Source organism: Zootoca vivipara, chromosome 2 (assembly GCF_963506605.1).
Source record: "Zootoca vivipara chromosome 2, rZooViv1.1, whole genome shotgun sequence".
Classification (NCBI taxonomy): Eukaryota; Metazoa; Chordata; class Lepidosauria; order Squamata; family Lacertidae; genus Zootoca; species Zootoca vivipara.
The window spans coordinates 97,845,854-97,867,830 of NC_083277.1; the positions used below are offsets into that span (position 1 = coordinate 97,845,854).

Here is a 21,977-nt window from a genome sequence, read left to right on the forward strand (position 1 = left end):
TTCAGCAAAACGTCTTTCCAAAGTCCCTCCTAGCATGTTCAGCATATCATGCTGCAGTGTTAGCCCAGATCCTTACTCGTGTGTGAGTCTCTAGCACGGGCGACATTCCGAGATCGGACTGCATTTCGCAGAGGCTCCCCCCCCCCACCAAAAAAGCGGGCTGCAGATGATTCTGCGAGCACATGCCTGGCAAGAACGAGGAGAGGGACTTCCCCCAAGAAGTACAGACCCATAGCTGCTAGCTTTCGCAAGGTTACTGAATGGCATCGGGGAAACTAGTTCACCGTTTTCTCCTGACACGCAGACTGTAAAACTGAACAAAAAATGACAGCAGGGCAATAGCTCCTTTTTCTGTGTCGCAGGAGCTATTAAAAGATTGCTCTTCCCAAAGCACAAGGGAGTGCTCCAGTGAGCCAAGCTGTTCCAGCAGCTATTAGAAGCCGAGGGGGGAACGGTGCATAATCCACGTTTTGCACAGAACCCGGGATTCTCATCTGAAGAATAGCCACAAGCAATCTGGCGGTGGGGAGGAAGATGGGGATGACAAGGCAGGTGTATCCAAAAATGCCTGCCACAGGTGCAAGTTTAGAAGCTCGTGTTGCATTTCCTACCCACCTACCCACCCCCATCCTTCCCTATATCCCCTCTGGCTGATGTCAGGACTGCAGGCTCTCACCGATAACTGCACATGACGACCATAAATTAAACAGACCAGCAGCGCACACAAGACACCAAGCTAGAGCCATGTCTCATCAGATGCAAAAAAAAAGGGGGGGGAGAATCCGAGTGGATAGATAAAATATAACAAAACGCTGCGGCCAATTTGGGCTGCTTAAATGACTGTCTGAAACTGCCGGCGAAAGAGCACAGAAAGAACGTGAATCAAGTCTTTGATATAGAAAATCACAGATGAGGAAAGAGGGAGGGGGGGGGTGGAATCTAAGCAATGATGTTCATGTAAGGAGCTGAAAAATATTACAAAATCTTAATCCGCCCAGGGAGACCCTCTGGGGGAGGGGAAGGTATCTTTCAAAAGCAGAAAGAAATTGCCTAATTAGATTTTTTCTTTTTTCTTTTTTTTTAAAAAGTGGGTAATTGCCTTCATGTGCTTTCAAAGGCAGCTTAGCAACCTTTTAACGTACGTATGCACTGTGTGTAATAGCAGAGCCTCTCTGAAAGGGGTTTTATACCTTCCCAAAGAGCGTCTGACAGTAAACCCCCAGCAATACAGATGGGGGCGTAATGGGCACTTGGGTGTCGTTAGTGAAAACACTATTCGAAGTTCTCTGGTCAATACGTGTTCACATAAAAGGGCAGCGTTCTAATATTCATAATCCCCAGGCCCACGGGGCAGGGTTTTAATGAAAGTCTGTACAGTTCTGGGCTCTGCAACATCAAAGGCGGCAATAAAAAACAATAACACACACGCACACGAAAAAAATCCCACACTGCACCTCCTGGCGTACACTTGACAGGCAAGGGGCGCATGGCAAAGGCAGGGTAAGAAAAGACACAGGGTGGTTGGAGGGATTGCCTCAACAAACCAAGCCATCAATTAACGTGGGGCGGGGGGAGGACAGGAGGGGCCCAAAGTCAGGGACAGGCTAAAAACAAACTGCATGCTGCCTGACGAGAAAAGCCATGTGTTTCCGCGAGAGGCTCGTGCAAGAAATAAGAAACAGATGTGGGCCGGAGGAGGGTGCGCCGGGGACAGCCAAGCAACGCTGCAGCCCCATGCATGCTTTGAATGACAGGATGCATCTGCCTGGGGAGCAGAATAAGTCGCGGTCGAGGGAAGGTGGCTGAGAAACAGAGAGCAACTGCTTGAAAGGCAACCTCATGAGGAACGGAAACACAATGAATAAGCAGCGCCACGCCGGTGGAACGGCGCCGCTCCCAGCATGCCTTGGGAGTTGGGTTCACTGTTGTTTGGTTTCCCTCAGGGCCTATTTTCCCCGTTGTTCCCTCTCGCGTGTAGCTGAGGGAGCTTTTGTACACATCTGGCTTAAACCGACTTGTTCTGGGGCGGCCAGGGGTACATTTTCGCCCATTCTGACAGGAGAGAGAAAACTGTGAGCCTTCCTCTCAGAATGCCCCCGGTGGCTATCGTTCCTCAGTTGCCTCAAGACTAGACTACAGCTCAACAACATGTGGCCATCTTTGAAAACAATCCAGAACTTTCCCCTGCAGCAGGAATGGAGATGGCTGGCTGGGGCCACCAGGAGAACGCTAAACCAATGCTCTGTGATCGGAACTGGCTCCCTATTCTCTCCTGGGTACAATTTGAAGTGACAAAATCCCAAACAACTGAGCCCCCACCCCCAGTCCCTCCCTCGATTTCCTTTATGATCTTTGCAATCCAGTAAGGGTGCCCTTCAATGATACCATCTCTGTGTCAGGTTCAGTCCGCAAGGGCAAGGAGAAGCACACTCTCGGCAACAGCCCGCTGTGAACTTTGGAACTCCAGCCCACAACAGTCTTGGCAAAGTCCAACCTGAGCATCACTGGGAAGCAAGGAAAGAGCCACTTACTTAGGCTAAGTTGGGAAAGCACGGCAGGATTTCCTGCAATAATCTTATTTCTGCCCACTTGCACCTCCAAACTCTTACCTGCCCTGAGGTTTGGGGATGGGACTCTACATCTGAATGAATGGATGGATGGATGGATGGATGTAGAACATTAGTAAAATAATGCAAAGCCTACAATGGCTAAAGCACTCACTTACATTTCTCTATCACATTCCAGTTGGCACAAACAACATCCACACATAATGCAAGTGGCATGAGAGAGTGACTCGATCACATCTGTCAGTGTCACAGATGAAAACAGAGGCCTCAGACCAGTCCCGGCAATCGACTGTGTAAACCCCTCCTTGGTAGGTAACAAATGGACGGAAAGCTGACAAGCTAGATTCCAGTGCTAACATGCGTATTAGAATGGGGGTGAGGCAAAGGGAGGGTTACACAGCTGCACCCCCAAAGTGAAAGGTGCAATTCATCTTCTTCCAAGGCTGCAAGCTTGCTTAATTCCAAGAGTGGACAACTCTGCAGCCCTGAGGGCCACATCATAAATATACTATGAACTGGAGGACTACAGCTAATTTGTATACTTCAGCGGCCTGCAATTAACAATTTGCGCGTGAGTTTTACTAGCCAGGAAGATATTGAACTGCAGCTAGTGAGCAAGCTACGCTCTATAGGCTATTCTTATCCTAAATTTGCCACCTTCCCCATGACGTATTTTATTCAACTCTTTACCCCTTTTAAAAAAAAAGGAAATAGTAAGAATTGCAATAGAATGCACCTGAGGGTTTAAAAACAAACAAGCAAACTTTTGGCTTATTTTCAAATGCTGGGCATTTCCTTTCCTAAAATTAAAAAGCTGGGATTCTCAGGACTTTTAAGAAAATCCCACAGGACATACACACAACCCCCTCTTTGGGATGAAAGTGCAACACACTGCCATGTTTTAATGTCAGGCAACACCTAGCAAAATCAGAGTGGGTGGCAAGTATCGGGCTGAGTCCAAGATACAATTAGCTGCAGAAGGATCACCTTCCAGTTTCTCGTGCACCTCTGAGGTTAACAGAGAAAGAGATGCGAGCGGCAAGAGATCTTCTGCCGTTTAAAGAGGCAGTTTTGGCAGCTTCTTGAGCTGCTGATGCTCTGAAACTATCCAAGATTCTGTAATTGAATTCAGCGTCACCCCCTCCTCTTCGAAATGGTATGGGTGTGATAGGAAGGGGAAGGAAGGGAATTGCCTTGCAGCTAAGCAAGGGATGTATAAAAGCCTAGACCTGTTGGGGATGGTGAACCCCAGGAGAGAACTTCATCGCCAAGGGCTCTAGCAAAAGTTCCAGGCTGCACCAGGAACACAGCAAAGGACTCTAAGGAAATAGAATAAAGCCTTCCCTCTGACTGCCTCCATTCTTTGCTTTTACAATGATATTTCAAGCCACTTGGGAACAAAACAACTACAAAAACCAGTCAACTCAAGAAGAATAGGTGAAGAGGGTGCCGGGGGGGGGGAATACACGGCTTGCTTGAGTTAAGGGGCATCCGAGGGGCAGCAGACACCTGCTTGCGATGGCCTTGAGAGGTGGGACTGCAGCTGTGCCAAGCCATAATTCCATCAGCAACCTTAGTAAACAAATAATAAATAATCCAAGCCAGTAAACAAAGCTGAAGCATAATCGCAGCCTTTGTCAGGACGAAAACTAGCTCCAAATTTATATCCATGCCACGTTTTTTTTTAAGGGGGGGGAGCAAGGAAAGGAAAAAGAAAGGAGGCTCCCATAAATTTACATAACTTTTGAGCATGATGAATGGGCCACTATTGAAACCTTGGGAAATACATCATCAGTAGAGAGGCTTGAAATGGCACAGCTTTGGCTGCTAATGCCCTTCATACAGGTGGCCTGGACAGTGCTATCTCAAGGCTTCACAGAGAGTCTTTGATAACGGGCACTTGTGTAGTTCTTAACTTAATTCACCAGGGGGCACCGTAAGCTGCGGCCTCCCCGCGTTGCAGATCTCCCCCCCACAAAAGGACAATAATATGCTAACAATCTATCTCATTATATATACACTGTAAGTTGCATTACTGAAATAAATGCACTTTTCGACGATATTCTAATTTTCCAAGTTTCACCTGTACACACACACACACACACACACACACCCCAAGAGAACAACTGAGATGACAACCATTCACCCTTTCCTGAAAACCCATTTTTAAAATTGTTTAGAGGGTGCAACCACCCTGCAGAGATGCGGACGAGGCGATGCAGGAGCAATGAAAAGGATCCATTTGTTTGGTTCTTTTGGAGCCTCTTGTTCCGCCAGTAAATGCCCTCCCACTCTTCTCCCCCTGGCACACCCCCTAAATCGGTGCTAGAGATTCTCCCAACCCTAGGGTTGTCATATTTCAAAAAGTGAAAATATGGCAATGTGCTGAGCTTTATTTTATTTTTATTTATTTTTTGCAAAATCTCCACCCCACCCCACCAAAAGTTTTTTAGCTATTTTAGGAAAAACACTTCTGAATATGGGCTGCCATACACCTGGGCATTTCCCCCCCCCGGCAGACAAATCCCAGATATGTCCAGGAAATTCAAGACGTATGGCAGCCCTGCTCAACCCTCTGCAGCAGATTGGATGAGGGTGTGAAGGGGGTAGCGGAGTTCTATTGCTCAAGTGGAAACCCTTGAGATAAGGGGACACCACCACCTGGGGCACACCCAAACACAGTGGCACGTACCTGGGATTTTCACAGAGTCCTGATCCGACACTTTCTTTATTTCTGCTGCGAGCTTGCCTGGTTCCACCGCTTCTATTTTTCCTGGGATGTCTTCAGTTGCTGATAAGGTGGTATACGTGCTAATGACCAATACCCCCAAGCCAATCCACAATATGATCTGTGCAAGAAATGTTTCAGATCCTTTAATGGCAGGTACAAAGAAAGACAGGGTGCAAGGAGGGGTGGTGGTGGAATAAAGACATCTACCAGAAACTACAGGCCTGGGGCCAAATATTAGGCTGGTTATTTCAAAACTAAGGTGTTGAAGTACAGTAAGTCTCTCTCTCTCTCAATTTTGCAACTCCTGACCACAGGCACCTCTCCCCTCTGTACTCCACCAGTTTTCCTTATCACTTATCTCCCCGCCACAAACTTCTTCTCTTATAATATTATTCAGAATCTTTCCCTCTTCCACACTTCTTTCAAAGATCTCTCTCCCAGCTTCCCTTGCCCTACTACCTTCTCAGGTTCCTTGCATTTTCCTTTCCTAAGCCCCTGCCTCTGCTTCTTTTAATCCCTTCTGCCTGTCTTTGCCTCTTTCTCAGCGACTCGGCCAATGGAGACCCTTTCTTTCTTCTTTCTGCCCAGCAGTGCCCTCTGTGACATCACAGCAGTTTGACCAACCACAGCAGGGGTTTCAGCAGCACCACTACCACAAACTCCCTCGGAGCACTACAATATAGATTGTGTCTCATTAAAATTGCACTTTACAGTGAACTCACTAACAGTGCACGTCCATATGCCTACCGTAATTCCTGAATTGTACCCCAACTCGTTAATCACCAGTGTCAGATATAAGAACCACGACTACCACTTTACAGATGAACAACTGATATTTTGCAGCGATTTGTTTCTTGCCACTTCAGATAAAGAAATCATATGGAAACCTGGCTGCTGGAAATTCCTTATATCAAGGATCACTTGATATAAAGGTTCTGTAAATCTGGAGACTGTCATCTGATAGGGTTGCCATATTTCAAAAAGTGAAAATCCGGACACAAATGTTGAGGGTTTGTTGGGCAAAGTTGTTGAGCTTTCCTTTCCTTTCCTTTTGCCCAAAAGTGTGTTGTTGTTTTGCAAAATCTCCAAAAATAAATAAATAAAGTTTCAAGCTATTTTTTTTTTAAAGGAAACTAAAATGGCTATGTCTGGGAAATTCCAGACGTATGGCAGCCCTATCATCTGAGCACATATACCCATAGGCGCAGCAAGTGAACATGCACAGACGCACAAAAATGTTTTATGAGACTTCAGCACAGTGGGCGTGGGGAAGCTGTGGGGCTCCAGAGGTTGCTCAATTCAATTCTAACCCTCCCTCATGATTTGCCACGCTAGGTGGGGCTGAGGGGAAGGGAGAGTCCAACATCATCCGAAATGCGCCAGATTTCTCACCCTTGCTTTGGGCCCAGCCTGCATATGATAAGCCCACACACCCATCTTACAACATCTCCACCCTGAACAATGCAATTTTATGTGCATCTTGTACATTCCTGTCACAACTGAATTTGGGGGAAAAAAACATCAAACTTGATATCTGAAATTCAGGAGGCGAGGGAGGAGAGAGGAAGAAGCTGCACAGGTGTCCTAGGCCTAAGGGTGTACAGCAATTGCTAAACAAGGCAAAGAAGAGCAAGATGGAAGGACAGGACCACAGACATGCACGATCCCATTAACTGTGCTCTGAAGAGCTAAAATGTGCTTGGAGCACCTAACCGATTTGCACAGAATCTGATATTAGATGCAGAAGCATCCCTTGGGGGGGGATCTTATTCCACTTTAAAATGATGTCCAGCCATCATTGGGAGGGGATGACTTGAAAACAAGGCAACAACTCATGATTCAGGATTAAAACCAAACCAAAGCAAACCAAGATGGACTTTCCCGATTGTCAGAAGGACTTCTCCGCTCCACGTTCCTTCCTTTCTGTATTCTTCCCCACTATCCTAAGATTTTTTGCGAGTGGATTATGCAAATGCACACAATATCGGTTTAATTTTCATGACTGATTGCGGGATTTAGTTGCAAAACTAGAGGGGTCTTGCCTCCTAAGGCAGCAGAATTCTGGACTTTCCTGGTCATTACAGCAGTTTCATTGCTTGTACTGGAATATACCCGCACACATTGCACTTTGATTTAAGCTATCCCTTGAAGTTTCAGTAATTTATGGGCTACTGGATAGGGGTGATCAGCTGAGCAGATACACAATAATAACGGATAAACAATATGGGCATCAGGAGCGTTTGCCTCGCTTGAGCAGCAGAGCTGCCAAACTCCAAATGAAAAAGGGTACTGGCAGAGAGAGAGAGACGAGCGGGTGGATTGTTGGCTGACAGTGAAGGAGATTTAATTAAACTCTGATGTATTATTTTTACCTAGTTAATCACTGTAATTGTCACTGCAAGGGCTTTACACAGAACCTGGCCTGCATGTCAACGATGCCACTATTACAGGTGTTGGGAGAACCAAGAAGGCACTGTCAAAAAACCACGCCAGTAATACAGGCCAGGAGGTGGCAAAGAAGTCAACAGGGATGCAGAAAAGGGCCAGTTAAGGTATAAGGAAGCCTCAGGTCACGCACTCTCCCTCCTCAAAGGGCTTGCAGATCAAGCGGAATACCTCCAAGTTGGACTAGTCTTCTTTCATATAGTCAAACGCCTTGGGAGTCGAACGTTCCACCTCCCGAACAATCGAAAACCGGAAGTGAGTGTTCCAGTTTCCGAATGTTCTTTTGGAAGCCAAACATCAGACGGGACTTCCGAATGGCTGCGGGAGCTTCCTGCAGCCAATCGGAAGCCACACTTTGGTTTTCGAACCAAAGTCATGAAGGAAAAGGCAGCAAAATGGCCAACCATTCCCACAGGAGTGTGACTTTATGGAACTGGTGTGCAGGAAGAGCCAAAATCTTGTCAGGCTGCACTTATCTGTACGTTCTGCCCTTAGCACTGACCTTGACCACTTCCTGAAAGCTAGGGGATCTGAGCCTCTGCATTGGGAGCATGAATGAAAACAGAGTTTGTGTCAGCTCTCGGCAAAGGAACAGCGTAGAGAAAGAACACAGAATTTCTGCAAATGGTTCCTAAAGCAACAAAACACGTTCGAGAATGATGCCCTTTCAGACTATTCACTTTCCCTCCTTCTTTTCCTCACTAAATAAGCAGAACGTCTTCATCATTACTGATCAGAACAGGAATCTAGGAAGAGCAGGAGGCCAGCTTTTACCATAGGACACAGTGCCCCACTTTAAAGGGTCAAAAACATCCAGTAGAGTTGGCCTATCAAAGAAAATCCTCATGGTCCATATCAAAATTTGCATTTGTGAGGCTGAAACCTTGTGCAGAGCCAGACAAAAACAGGCAAATTCCCTGTTGCAGAAACACTGTCAGTAAACTTCAGTCCTCTCCTATATTGTGCTCTGAGCCCCGGTTCGCACCTCTAAAACTGGATTCACACAAAATTGCTTTACATGCTTTACTGGCTCACATCCATCCTTCAGATGATTGTGCAAAACAGCTTGGCCTGAATAGACTATGCTCAACCCATCTGTCTTGCCTTAAAACTATCAGTTGTTAAAACCAGTATTATAGTATCCCCAAACTGCTGCTGCTGAAGAAGAAGAGGAGTTTGGATTTGATATCCCGCTTTATCACTACCCGAAGGAGTCTCAAAGCGGCTAACAATCTCCTTTCCCTTCCACCACCACAACAGACACCCTGTGAGGTGAGTGGGGCTGAGAGACTTCAGAGAAGTGTGACTAGCCCAAGGTCACCCAGCAGCTGCATGTGGAGGAGCAGGGAAGCGAACCCGGTTCCCCAGATTACGAGTCTACCGCTCTTAACCACTACACCACACTGCTGATATTTGAGCAGACACCTACTGGAATTTCTTGCGACCATCAAAGTCAACCTCCCTTTTCCCAGCTTAACCTACCTCACAGGGTTGTTGTGAAGATTAAGGGCAGGGGAAAGGTGCACAATTCCCTAAGCTTCTTGGAGAAAAGGCATGGCAAAAGAACAATAGAAAGTGAATCTGCTATATATTTTGGGAAGTTGTTTGTTTGCTATTCATTTGGACACCTCTTAAGATGTTGTAAACAAATTTTGCATGAAGGTTCCTGAGATAAAAAGGTAAGTTTTTGTCTATGTTTAGATACAAATTGGATGCCATTTTGATTGATTTCAAAACTGCACCGAGTTCTTTGGTGCTTTGGAATCCCTGAGCAATGGCAGGTAAAAAATAAATAAAGTAGGACATTATAAGAAGGAAGACGAGTGGACCAATCTAGTTCCTTATTGTCCTCAAGGACTGCTTAGTTTTCAAGGCTTTCAATAAGGAATGAGCCTTTCCCAACCTGAACTTGAGAGGTCAAGGACTGAGCTTGGGGGAGTTTCCATGCAAAGCTTGTGCTCTATCATTGAGCACAAGTTTTCCCAACACCAGAAGTCGCTTTGTACCAGGGTAAGAACATCAGTGCCTCAATCCCAGTGTTGTCTGCTTGGACTGGCAGGGGCTCTCCAAGCTCTCGAGCCAGAGGTCCTTTTGGTGTGACACACTATCGGTCCTTCAGGGATTAAAGGGAGAGGCTCTTCAGTTTCTACTTCAATGTGGCGGCTGATCTTTCTTTCTTATAACAGTTCTTCCCACCACCATCTACCCAATACTTTTAGCTGGAGATACCTGAGATTGAGCCTTCTACATGCAAGCAGCAGCTCTACCATCACTATGGTCCATCCCCCATGGGAGAGGTGGTGGAGTGTGTGAGATGCCGAAAACAGGACCGAGTTAGGATGCTCAACCACTGAGTTTTCCGCTTACAGTTATATCACATACTTGAAGTCAGGCATTTGGGGTTTTCAAGGCTGGACGTGCTGCCTTCTTCCCAATCGATGAAGATCAAAACACCGGAGAAGCCAAATGAAGCTTATTCTCTTTTGTGGACAGTTCTCCACTTAGAAGTACAAAGCACTAGAAAAAGAAGCAGGGTGCAAACACCGCTGGCTAAGACCCAAAGATGGGCTATGTGCATGCAAGAGAGCAGCTGTAGCTTTATTTTCTCTGCTTTTGTTTTGGTTTCTGCAACCCCTGCTGCTGATAAGAGAAGCCACCATTCGCTTTAGAAAGCAGCTTCTCTCTTCAGCAGTGAGCACAGCCGCAGCCAAACAGAAAGCAGAGCTCTGGCTGCACGTGCTGTTCTCTCCTCTGCAAGCCTGTCCTGTCCTTTGTGGGGAATTAACTTTATTTGGCTTCTCCGGTGTATCAATCTCATTAAGTATAGTGCCAACACACCCAAATGCCTTGCTTCAGCTCCCAACATATTTAAAGCTGAAAACTCAATGATCACCTCATTCAACAATCCCATCATTCACTCAAGCATCCCATCATTCACATTTTAGGATCTTTTCTTCAGAAGTAATGTCTCCAGTGTTTGCCTGGCCTTGGTCAGCTACCTAGCTCATAACATTTAGCGTAACTAAGAGGGCTTCAGCCAAGGTAAAGGTAAAGGACCCCGGACGCCCGGATGGTTAAGTTCAGTTGAATTCAACCATGGGGTGTGGCGCTCATCTCTACTTTCAGGCCGAGGGAGCCAGCATTTGTCCACAGACAGTTTTTCTGCGTCATGGGGCCAGCATGACTAAACCGCTTCCGGAAATTGATCTAAATGGATCAATAAGAATATGCAGGAATGGTGGGGAAGAAGGGAAGTCGTTGAATGCTTTAATTAAAATGAATATATTAACGGTGGAAATGTGTATTTGAATGTGAATGTGCTTTTGAAAATGGTAATCATGAAAATTATTTTAAATAAATAAATAAAACCGCTTCTGGCACATGGGACACTGTGACAAGTGCCAGAGCGCATGGAAATGCCGTTTACTTTCCCACCGCAGCGGTACCTATTTATCTACTCACACAGGTATGCTATCGAACTGCTAGGTTGGCAGGCCCCATTGTATGGATTCGAACTGCCGACCTTACGATCGGCAAGCCCAAGAGGCTCGGTGGGTTAGACCACAGGGCCACCTGCGTCCCTGCTTCAGCCAAATCTGGCATTTCAAACCAATATACAAAGTTCAGCCTTCTGTGCTTCTGCAAGTTCCTGCAGTTTCCCCTCTTCTCCCTTCCACCACCCATTCTCAGTTTCCAGCTCCTCTCATTCTCTATCTCCTTCAATTTGCTCTCTGAACCACTCCCAACTTTCTTTTGATAGGCCCTTGTTTGCTCTGCCCCTCCTTGCCTTGCTTGGGGTCCTTTTGCCTGCCATACCCCTTCTGTAAGTCCGGAACAGTTCAGCCAATGGCAACTAGGATCTGAGCAGCTCTGGCCCCTCAGTCTGCCCCAAGCGGCTTGGCCAACCTACTGCCAGAGACTTTGTCACCCTCACCAAACCCTTCCGCACATTACGTATAGATTAACCTGGAAAGGTTGACCAGTGTTGTGACATCCCCGGCCTCACCCTGCTAAGCTACCCTAGAACCTCATGTTTCTCATCATCACCTCGGGGAAAAGCCTGATTGATTAATTCCCAGAAGAAGACGGAAAAAAGACATATTCCAAGCACAGGCTTTCTGAAAGGGTTAACGTCTTTAAAAGTCCCCTTCCGATTTGCAGGTGACAAGACCGTTAAATATAATGGAGATGACAAGGCATCTGTAGGCAATGAGGAGAAGTGACCTCAATGGAAAAGGGAAGAAAAATGGCCTCTTTTTCTTGAGCTTCCCGTAATGCCAGCAAAGTAATTAACAAGATGGTGGGTGAGAGCACTTAAATAAAAATAAAGGAACTTTGCCTGCTTCCGTGTCACCCGTGGGTGATAGTGGGAGGACAGTCGCAGAATGACAATGAACTGAAGGACATGCTTGGGAAGGCTGAGGCGCGATGTGAGGTCAGGGAACCATTCCCAGACGGAGGACATCAGGGGCCACGGCTGGGTAAAGTGGGGGGGGGGGGTCCCTGGAGCCTTGTGGATGTATCAGCAGCAGCAGATGTTGGACGCAATAACCAAAAGGCAAGGAAAGAGCAGGAATGATTTCCAGGTTCAGGGAATGAGAGGCCAAGAGAGGAGTTCCCAAAGTAGTAAGTTCCAGTGCTGGTTTGGCCTAAGAGGCACCTTGAGAATCACAAACGAGCTCATATTCATAGAATCATAGAGTTGGAAGGGACCACAAGGGCCATCCAGTCCAACCCTCTGCCAAGCAGGAAACACAATCAAAGCATTCCTGACATATGGCCATCAAGCCTCCGCTTAAAGACCTCCAAAGAAGGAGACTCCACCACACTCCTTGGCAGCAAATTCCACTGCCGAACAGCTCTTACTGTCAGGAAGTTCTTCCTAATGTTTAGGTGGAATCTTCTTTCTTGTAGTTTGAATCCATTGCTCCGTGTCCGCTTCTCTGGAGCAGCAGAAAACAACCTTTCACCTCTTCTATATGACATCCTTTTATATAATTGAACATGGCTATCATATCACCCCTTAACCTTCTCTTCTCCAGGCTAAACATACCCAGCTCCCTAAGCCGTTCCTCATAAGGCATCATTTCCAGGCCTTTGACCATTTTGGTTGCCCTCCTCTGGACACGTTCAAATGCTTGGGGACAGACGGACCACTGAATCAAGAGCAAAGGGGATCCTCTTAAAAGCTTCAGGGATGGAAACACGAGGCTTCATCTGCACTCTATGTTTAAAGCAGTATCATACCAGTATCAAACTCACTCTGCCCATACGGAACCAAGTGTAGACAAACCCCTATGGGTACAGGTTTTGTCCCTGGAAATGCAACAGCAGCTGCTGGTGATGGGGGGTGGGGGCAATGTTCCTGCAACAGCAGCTTTGGTGGAGGAGGTTCCAAAAACAAACAAACCCACGACTGAGCAGGAAGCAACCGCTCTTCTCACATAGTAAAGGTAAATTTGGTTTCAAACAAAGGGCTCCTTCTTCATCCCACAGAGGTGTGATCTTGCTCTTTGGACATGCACTTTCACTGTATGAGGGGAATCACTATGCCAGGAGCGAAATCACATCTGCTGCATCACGAGTGTGCATGCGAAAATGCTGTCAGGTGCATAGAAAAAGCAGCTGGCCTAGAACACTAAGTACTATGCGTTTTCTGAACTGCTCTCCAGTTCCAGATTGATATGTGAAGCATAGAGAATCTGACATGGAGGAGTGCAAAATTATTACTGAAATTCAAAATATGCTGTAGAGATCTACAGGGCCTGGTGCTTCCCACCCTCTTCTACAGCGCTGTCCCCCCCAAAACCAGGAAGGGATTGAAAAGGGAGGAACGGAAGAAGTTTCCACACAGGCGCAGCCTCCAGCTGCGTGCATGCAGCCTGTTCGAGGAAGGTACATAAACTGGAGGAGGGGGTCCCCTGTTGCTGCAACGGCTCTATAGATGCTGGATGGGTGTGTGTAGCTATCCAGAGCTGAAGAATTTGGAATGCTGCATACAGTTCATGTCGCCCTTTCTCAGAAAAGCTTTATCTCACCGGAAAAGATATAAGGAAGAACAGCCACTGCAGTCAAGGACTTGGGAGCACCTACAAAGAAAGCATTTGGGGATTTTTTTAGCAGGGGCAGCGGGGAGGCGACAAAGGGGGAAGATGATAGAAGACCATAGCAGAGCTTGTGGGATGTCCAGTAAAACTGGTAGGCAGTAAGTTCAGAGCAGACAAAAGTTCATACTGTTTTATGTAAAACACAGCTTTGGTAAGGTCACAGGAAGTGATGATGGTAACTAGCTCAGGTGGTTGAAAAAAGGTGAGCCAAATTCATGGAAAACAGAGCTCTCAGCCATGACAATGAAACAAAACTTCCAAGTTCAGAGACAGTATATATTTAATTACAGTGGTACCTCGAGTTACAAATGCCTCAGGTTACAAACGCTTCAGGTTACAAACTCCGCTAACCTGGAAGAGTTACCTCGAACTGAGAACTTTGCCCCAGGAAGAGAATGGAAATCGTGTGTCGAAAGTGGCACAGTAGCAAGAGGCCCCATTAGCGAAAGCACGCCTCTAGTTAAGAAGAGTTTCAGGTTAAGAACGGACCTCTGGAACGAATTAAGTTTGTAACTAGAGGTACCACTGTATACTAATTTGTTTATATCAAGTTCCAAAACAACAACATCCCTACCATCAGCAGGCTTGGGGGAGCCCCCGTTTTACAGAGGCACTAAACAAAAAGTAAAAACTTTAGGGGAACCCTCTGACACATTCCAATGAGGACTGAACGTGCTCAGCAACCACAGAATGCCAAGGGTTACAGAGTGGACTTCAGCTTGCATGGCTGGACTTTCCCTTCCTCTCCTCCCATCTGCAACCCCCGTCCCTTCCCTCCCAAAGGAACCTAGAACAACAATATATACCAATGGCAATCTCAGATACTGTGTTATGACACTTTTTAAGCCAAAGAGGGGCTACTGTGAAACTAATGGGAGGCATCTGCATTCTCTTGGAAATCCCAAAGCTTGCAAATATAAATATAAATATGGGCTGGAAGTAGCCCAGTAAGGACTGAGCATGCTCAGCAGCTGCAGAATGCTGTATGTCTGTTGCTGAGTGGGAGGGAGTGGGGAATGCAAAATGGGTGAAGCGGAATGGACTGAATATTTTCTGAAAGAGGGCCTGGAGGGCTGGCACACTGAACAGAAGCCCTCCAAGCCAAAATGGTTTGTGTCAGATCTCACTTGCACCTCTGAATGCCAGAACATGGATAAATACAACAGGGAGGAACTTTCACCTTCATGCCATGCTCATGGGCTTCCCAGATTGGCCATTGTTGGAAACAGGATGTTGATGGACCCAAAGTCTGATCCAGGAAGCTTATTCTTAGTTGGTTGGCTATTTCGTTACAGATTGTTCAAGGGTCAAACTATGTGACAGAAAGCCACATGTACCTTTTCTCCTGCAAAGTGCCCTTGGGAGAGGGCGCTTTGTACTAGAGAAAGAGCGGCAAGGGGGGAGGAAGGGAATGCTTAACCACTTGCTTTATCCCCACCATTGTTCCAAACCCATGTTTATCTTGCAATTCTGGGCCTCAAACGCACCGAGCTTTGCGATGTAGAAGGGTCTGTTGGGCTAATATTACACACAGCTGCAATGTGACATGTAGCTTGATCCTTAGGCATCATTAGTCTAAAAGAGGTGCTAGCTGTCAAGTGAGCAGTGCAAAACAGAGCCTTTTAGCCATGTATGAATCTGGACTTCCAGACTAATGATAATGATGATTTTGAAAAAAAAAAACAAAAAAAACAGATGCAATTCCTTAAACATTCCACATTGATCCAGCTGAAAAATACGTGTGGGGGGGGGGGGAGTGATAGCTGCAAAATTTGCAATTTTAAGAAGTGAATGGAAACTGTGAACACTTATATAGAAGGAGGGCTGAATGGGCCAAGTAGATGGGAAAGCTCGGTTTAACCCCCTTTTTGACTTGCAAAGGTTTAGCATACACAGCCACAGATGCAAAACTTTTGTGCAAACCTGCAATGGTTAGAAATGTGGTCCTTTTTAGAAGAAAAAAAGAGTAGATGGCTACATCTCATGCCACCTGATCCCAAGCGTTTCTAGGCATGTTGGCTATTGCCTTTTCTTCCGCTAACCAGTGTCAAAAAAGATTCACTACATTTCTCCCCGCCCCAAACATCTATCCTCACAGATTTCCTTCAATGCTTTAATTTGTAAAGGATCAGGCATTTCATGGAAGGGTTGTACAGTACTTTATGAATGTTGTAATCTGCTTTGAGAGCTCTGTTCTAAAAGTGGGGTAAAGGTAAAGGTAAAGGTAAAGGGACCCCTGACCATTAGGTCCAGTCATGAACGACTCTGGGGTTGCAGCGCTCATCTCGTTTTATTGGCCAAGAGAGCCAGTGTACAGCTTCCAGGTCATGTGGCCAGCATGACTAAGCTGCTTCTGGCGAACCACAGCAGCACACGGAAACGACGTTTACCTTCCCGCCAGAGCTGGTACCTATTTATCTACTTGCACTTTGACGTGCTTTCGAACTGCTAGCTTGGCAGGAGCAGGGACCGAGCAACGGGAGCTCACCCCGTTGCGGGTATTCGAACCGCCGACCTTCTGATCGGCCAGCCCTAGAATCTGTGGTTTAATCCACAGCGCCACCCGCATCCCAGCGTACCCAGTGGGGTACAAATCTAATAATATATATATAAAAGAATAGCCTATGTATGCAGTTCTCTCTTGCCTCTCTCAGTGACTTTGCTCTTGCTTCGGGAGGCCTTTCAAGAGAGAAAGGCGACCCCCCATCATAAATCAAGCATTTTTGTTTGCAGACCTTCGGGCGACTTTCTCCAACCTTCCGTCTGGCCCGCCATGCTAAGTGAGGATACACGCCCACAACAGGAATCACAGCAAAGGGGGAGCTTCCGAGGTCATCTGCGCCTCTGCAATCCTAGCCTGGGGTCTGTACACTTCCCCATGTTGCTCCGTTACTCAATCATATTTCCAGCATCCCGAGCTTTTCAACTGAGCTACCCATGCCACTTAATCCAAGCTGCCGTTCTTGGTCTCTGGCTCGCTGCCAGCTGTTGACTGACCAGCTGTCTGTAATAATTAACAACTCCAGTTGGCAGAATTAGACACCCTTTTCCCAGCCAACAAAAACATCTGGGGATGTATTTTTCCCTCCCCCCCATAGGAATGGTTCCGAGTTTGGGGGGGGGAGCACATGTTTCACTCGACTCCTCCAGGATCCACCTTGAACTGTGAAACATACACTATCCTTTGGTACAGGGAACCCAGTTTCTGGTACAGTCCCATGGCTGGCAAATGGGCCAGTATTTGTAAATGACAGGTTCATGAGCTGAAAGAGAGAGAGAAAAAGAACCTCTCAACTGAGGAGGGATTCATTTACTCATAGGAACAAGCTCGTTTGTAAAACTAGTTTGTTTTAATGAACCACGTGCTGCTCTTCAATTAAAAAAAATGTTCAGGGTGCTTTGCAACACTATCAATACAGCAGGACTATACCACAAACAGCTGACAAGGTAGACCAGGCATCCCCAAACTTGGGCCTCCAGATGTTTGGGGACTACAACTCCCATCATCCCTAGCTAACAGGACCAGTGGTCAGGGATGATGGGAATTGTAGTCCCAAAACATCTGGAGGGCCGAGTTTGGGGGTGCCTGAGGTAGACTGACTAGAAGGCAAACTGTTGATGCAAACCTGGAAGCCGCAGTAGCAGCAATGAGTTATATCGTCAAGGCGCACGTGGGGAAACAACAGACCAAATGGAATCAAGAGGTCAACTCTGCTGCTTCCGATCTGCTCTACTGCAACTGTTTGCCTCCTCCTTCTCTTCCCTCGTCAGCCTAAAGCAGAGGTGGTAGCTGGCAACTGTTTCCTTGCCATTGCCTCAATACAGTGGTACCTCGGGTTACAAACACTTCGGGTTACAGACTCCGCTAACCCGGAAGTAGTACCTCGGGTTAAGAACTTTACCTCAGGATGAGAACAGATATTGCGTGCTGGCAGTGTGGCGGCAGCGGGAGGCCCCATTAGCTAAAGTGGTACCTAAGGTTAAGAACGGTTTCAGGTTAAGAACGGACCTCCGGAACGAATTACGTTCGTAACCAGAGGTACCGCTGTATCGCCAATTTGCTATGGTGATGCCTCTTGGGCAAGGAAGGCCCAGAGGGCAACCCTGGTTGGGGTAAGGGCAAGTGAATAAACAGCAATTTGTTTGAAAACTATATACAAAGTTGCATGTTGTGGGAGGGCGGGGTGGGGTCGGTGGGAAGGATACTCCAGGCCTATGTAAAACCAGAATATAGGGGCTGCACTGGCTACCAATTAGTTTCTGGGCCCAATTCAAAGTGCTGGTTTTGACCTATAAAGCCTTAAATAACTCAAGGACCGCCTCTTTCCATATGAACCTACCCAGACCCTGAGATCATCTCCTGAGGCCCTCCTTCATGTGCCTCCTCCTCGAGAGGTCCAGAGGGTGGCAACATGAGAACGGGCCTTCTCTGTTGGTGGCTCCCCATCTGTGAAATGCTCTCCCCAGGGGAGGTCGCCTGGCACCTTCATTACGCACCTTTAGGCTCCAGGTGAAAACATTCCTTTTTAACCAGGCCTTTGGTTGACCTGATCAACATCCCATACCCTTTTAAAACGTGGCTCTTTTGAGGGGAGCATTACTGTGTTATTGTTTTAATTTTATATACTGTGATCTTTTTATGTGAACCACCCTGAGACCTTCGGTTATAGGGCGGTATAATAATAATAATAATAGGCGGAGAGAGGGTAACACAAAGGAACGGAAAGTAGGTCATGACAAGGTTAGGCCTGGTCTTGGTGAGCAAGCAACAGGTAGGTCAGTCGCTTTCCCCTTTTAAGACAACCCTGCAGAACTCTATTCTGTATGCACACGTAATGGAACGGCCCACATTATTGAGAAAGTTCAGGAAATGTGTAGATGGGTCAGGCACCATAGTGTTTCCTTGGTCAAGTTTCCCACTAGTTCCTAATCACAATTTCCCTACTGCTGCCCCTCCCCAGACACCTCCCAACCCCCTTCAGCAGATCCTGATTACTACCACCACCAGCAAGCCACATATTGCAGTGTGAAAAGTACATTTCCACAAAACCGAACTGGATTCATGGCTCTTTTTTAGCTGTTGACACAGGAGAGGTGTCCTTCCTGAAGCTCTGCATGAGCACACAGCCGAAGAATCCCTGGTTGGCCTGCATAACCTGTTGGCCTAGTACTCTGTGCAGAATGGTAATTTCTTTCAAGACAGACACTTCCGCTTTGCTTGCCTTGTCACTGGCCTGCCAGGGTCAAGCAGTCAGCAAGCCCCAAGTTTTTTGACTGGGAAGCAGCTGACACTTGCCTCTGGGCAGCTAATATAAGTCTGTGTGTGTGCGTGCAGGTGTTTATTTTGCTGTGCGGAAGTCTTCTGCTCAACCTGCATAAAAGAGCACCTTGTGACAGACATGCGCCTTCCCTTCAAAAACCCAGGCTAGAGTTCAAGTCTCTACCTATAGTTAATGTAGTGTTAGAACAGGACCAACAATTGGCCCAAATGGCCTGTCCAACTTGCTTACTCTTTGGCGCTGGCACAAGGTAATGTGGATCACATGGTGGAATGATAAGGGGCAACTAAAGACGGAAGGAATGAGCAAGTTCTGTACAGCGATGCAAATCCCCAATGCCTCTCTGCAAAGTCATGTCTCAATAATAGCCTCTGCATCTTCTCCACATTTGAGATGCAAAAGCTGTTGAGATCTCCTGGAGAAGTGGGAAGGTGAAAATTATATTTTGGACACGATACTGTCGTGGAGGAACAGGACATCCCTGGAGCTTGAACATCCTGCTCCTGCACAGCAAGGTCGTTCAAAAAATCCTTCTCGGTTTATACAGCATACATCCAAGAGAAAGCATGAAAAGGCGTAGGTAAGGCACCCTTCCAGTTCTGTGATGTATCATGGCTCAGGTGAGTAACTTCAATGCCCCATTGCAGCTTTGCATCCATGGCACTGACACTACAAAATCTTCTATACTGATTTTAAAAACCTACATATTTAAGGGCTCCCCCCCCCAAAAAAAACCCCTATTCCACTGCTGAGCGCTAGCAGACCTTTAACCTCAGAGCAATGACAGCATGCCTGAGAATATTTAAATTATGGTCAGAGAGAATGACAAGCCCACCTTGATTTCAATTCCATTTTTAAAAAGTAGCACGGTAGAGGAGGAAATGAAAAGATAGAAGTCAGTCTTGAAGGAGGAGAAAGTTGAAAGTGGCATGAAAGTTCCGTTTTTACCTGAATCTAATGCACACCTCGATTTTCAATACCTTGAAACCCAAAAAGAGTTTGCTGGCAAATGTAAATGTGCCACCAAATCTAATGCACATCCTGATTTTCACAAATGTAATTTGGCCAAAAAAGGTGCACATTACATTCAAGTAAATACGGTAACAGTCTTTCAATGAATCAGGACATTTTATATTACAAATGCTTAGAACAAAGAGAAATATATTCTTGTAACAACACTGCATCTGTATGTAAATTTCTTTTCTTATGAATAGTTTGTTGTTGTTGTTGTTGTTGTTTTGCAGGAACCCAAAAGTCAACGGTCAGCAACAGGGCACACAATGCTAAGGAGGGGTGCCAGGTTGAAAAAGTGGGGCTCTTAAGGTCTTTTAATACTGCATGCAATTTCCATGCTGGAAATGCTAAGGCATGGAGCACACTGGCCCAGAGACTTCAGGCAGCTATTAATGTGCTTCTCAGGCTGCAAGTGATAAAAGCGGGGGGGGGGGGAGGGCATTCCAAGGTTACCCAGGCTAAAATATGTGCTTGCATGCATGCACACAAACACACACACATACTGCTAACTATGTGTTCAAAGTCAGATTGCAATGTCTCCCACCCATGTGGAACAGGAGGTCTGATTGGGTTCCTTGGCTGCAGGGAAATTAACCAAGTTCCCAGGCTCTGTTGCAAGCTGGGAACGGGGTAGGAGTCAATTAGCATCAGCACTGACCTGAGAGCAAAGGGCATTCTTGTGGATCTTCTTGTAAATGAGAGCTGGGCAGATAAAACAGATGAGGCTTCCCATCGTTGCACCTGTTAGGCCCAAGATGGTCTCCACTGGCAAAGAAGAACAAACAAACAAATTGTGAGCAACAGCTCTAGCCAAGACAAGAGATTGCGTTCCAGTTAACTGTTCCTTTAATGTCAGTGGTTCAAAGGGAGTCCAGAGGCAAAAGCTTAAGGTCACTTAGCACGAATCAGACACTCCTTGAGCACTCATGAGCAGGACGGTGAAGTATGTGCCTTCCCCAACCCCCCCCCATATGGCTATGGGTAACACGGGGATTGTAATGCACTTGATAGTGACAGCACAAGATCACGCCATTACGCTCTGCATTCCTTAGCGTGACGAAGTGACACCCGTAGTGGCATACTCACACTCACTAAAGTGGATTAGAATACTTGCTTCACCCTTAAGTACGTGTTGAAGGGCGTGGGAAGCACACTTCTAAGCATCCTGATGGTTTGTATGGTCGGATGACAAACGACACTTAAGGGGAAACTAATTCATGATAAGTGAATTTTGAATATACACTCTCTGAGACTGGATTTCTTAAGGTTATCATGAGGTGTAGAACTTCATCCTTCATGCTGGAGCTTTGAATCGAGACAAAACCTTGAGACAACTGGCTGTGGTTACCCATTGCAACTAAAAAGCCAGGAAATCCCTTTTCCCTATGCCAGGCTTCCTCAACCTTGGCCCTCCAGATGTTTCTGGCCTACAACTCCCATGATCCCTAGCTAGCAGGACCAGTGGTCAGGGATGATGGGAACTGTAGTCTCAAAACATCTGGAGGGCTGAGGTTGAGGAAGCCTGCCCCATTCCTTCTACCCCTCCCTTTCTACAACTCAGGTTTGTTTGTTTTTTAATCCTACCCAGTGAGGCAGGCTAGGGCAAGAGAAAATCACTACCTGGGTGAGGTTCATAGCCAAAGAGGGATATGAGCTTTGATATCCCATGTCCTAGTCCAATACGCTAACCATTACACTGCACTGGCTCCCAGACCTTATGCAGATCTTGATCCAATTTTCTACCTGGCTAAGTTGCTTACATGAAATCTGATAAACCCCTCTGTAGCTCAGTGCTCCTTCTGCCTTCCCTACAAATATATATGACCAGATATTG

General features: G+C 46.5%; 1 protein-coding gene across 1 annotated transcript in view; it reads right to left on the bottom strand.

Moving 5' to 3' along the window:
* SLC38A10 (solute carrier family 38 member 10) overlaps positions 1-21,977 on the bottom strand; it is an 84,802-nt gene that overhangs the window by 23,553 nt on the left and 39,272 nt on the right. Inside the window, exons 10-11 of the mRNA XM_035104120.2 lie at positions 20,802-20,908; positions 5,260-5,416 (exon numbers count right to left, since the gene is read on the bottom strand). Coding sequence (XP_034960011.2) covers positions 5,260-5,416; positions 20,802-20,908 — 264 coding nt within the window. The remainder of the gene's footprint in view (positions 1-5,259; positions 5,417-20,801; positions 20,909-21,977) is intronic.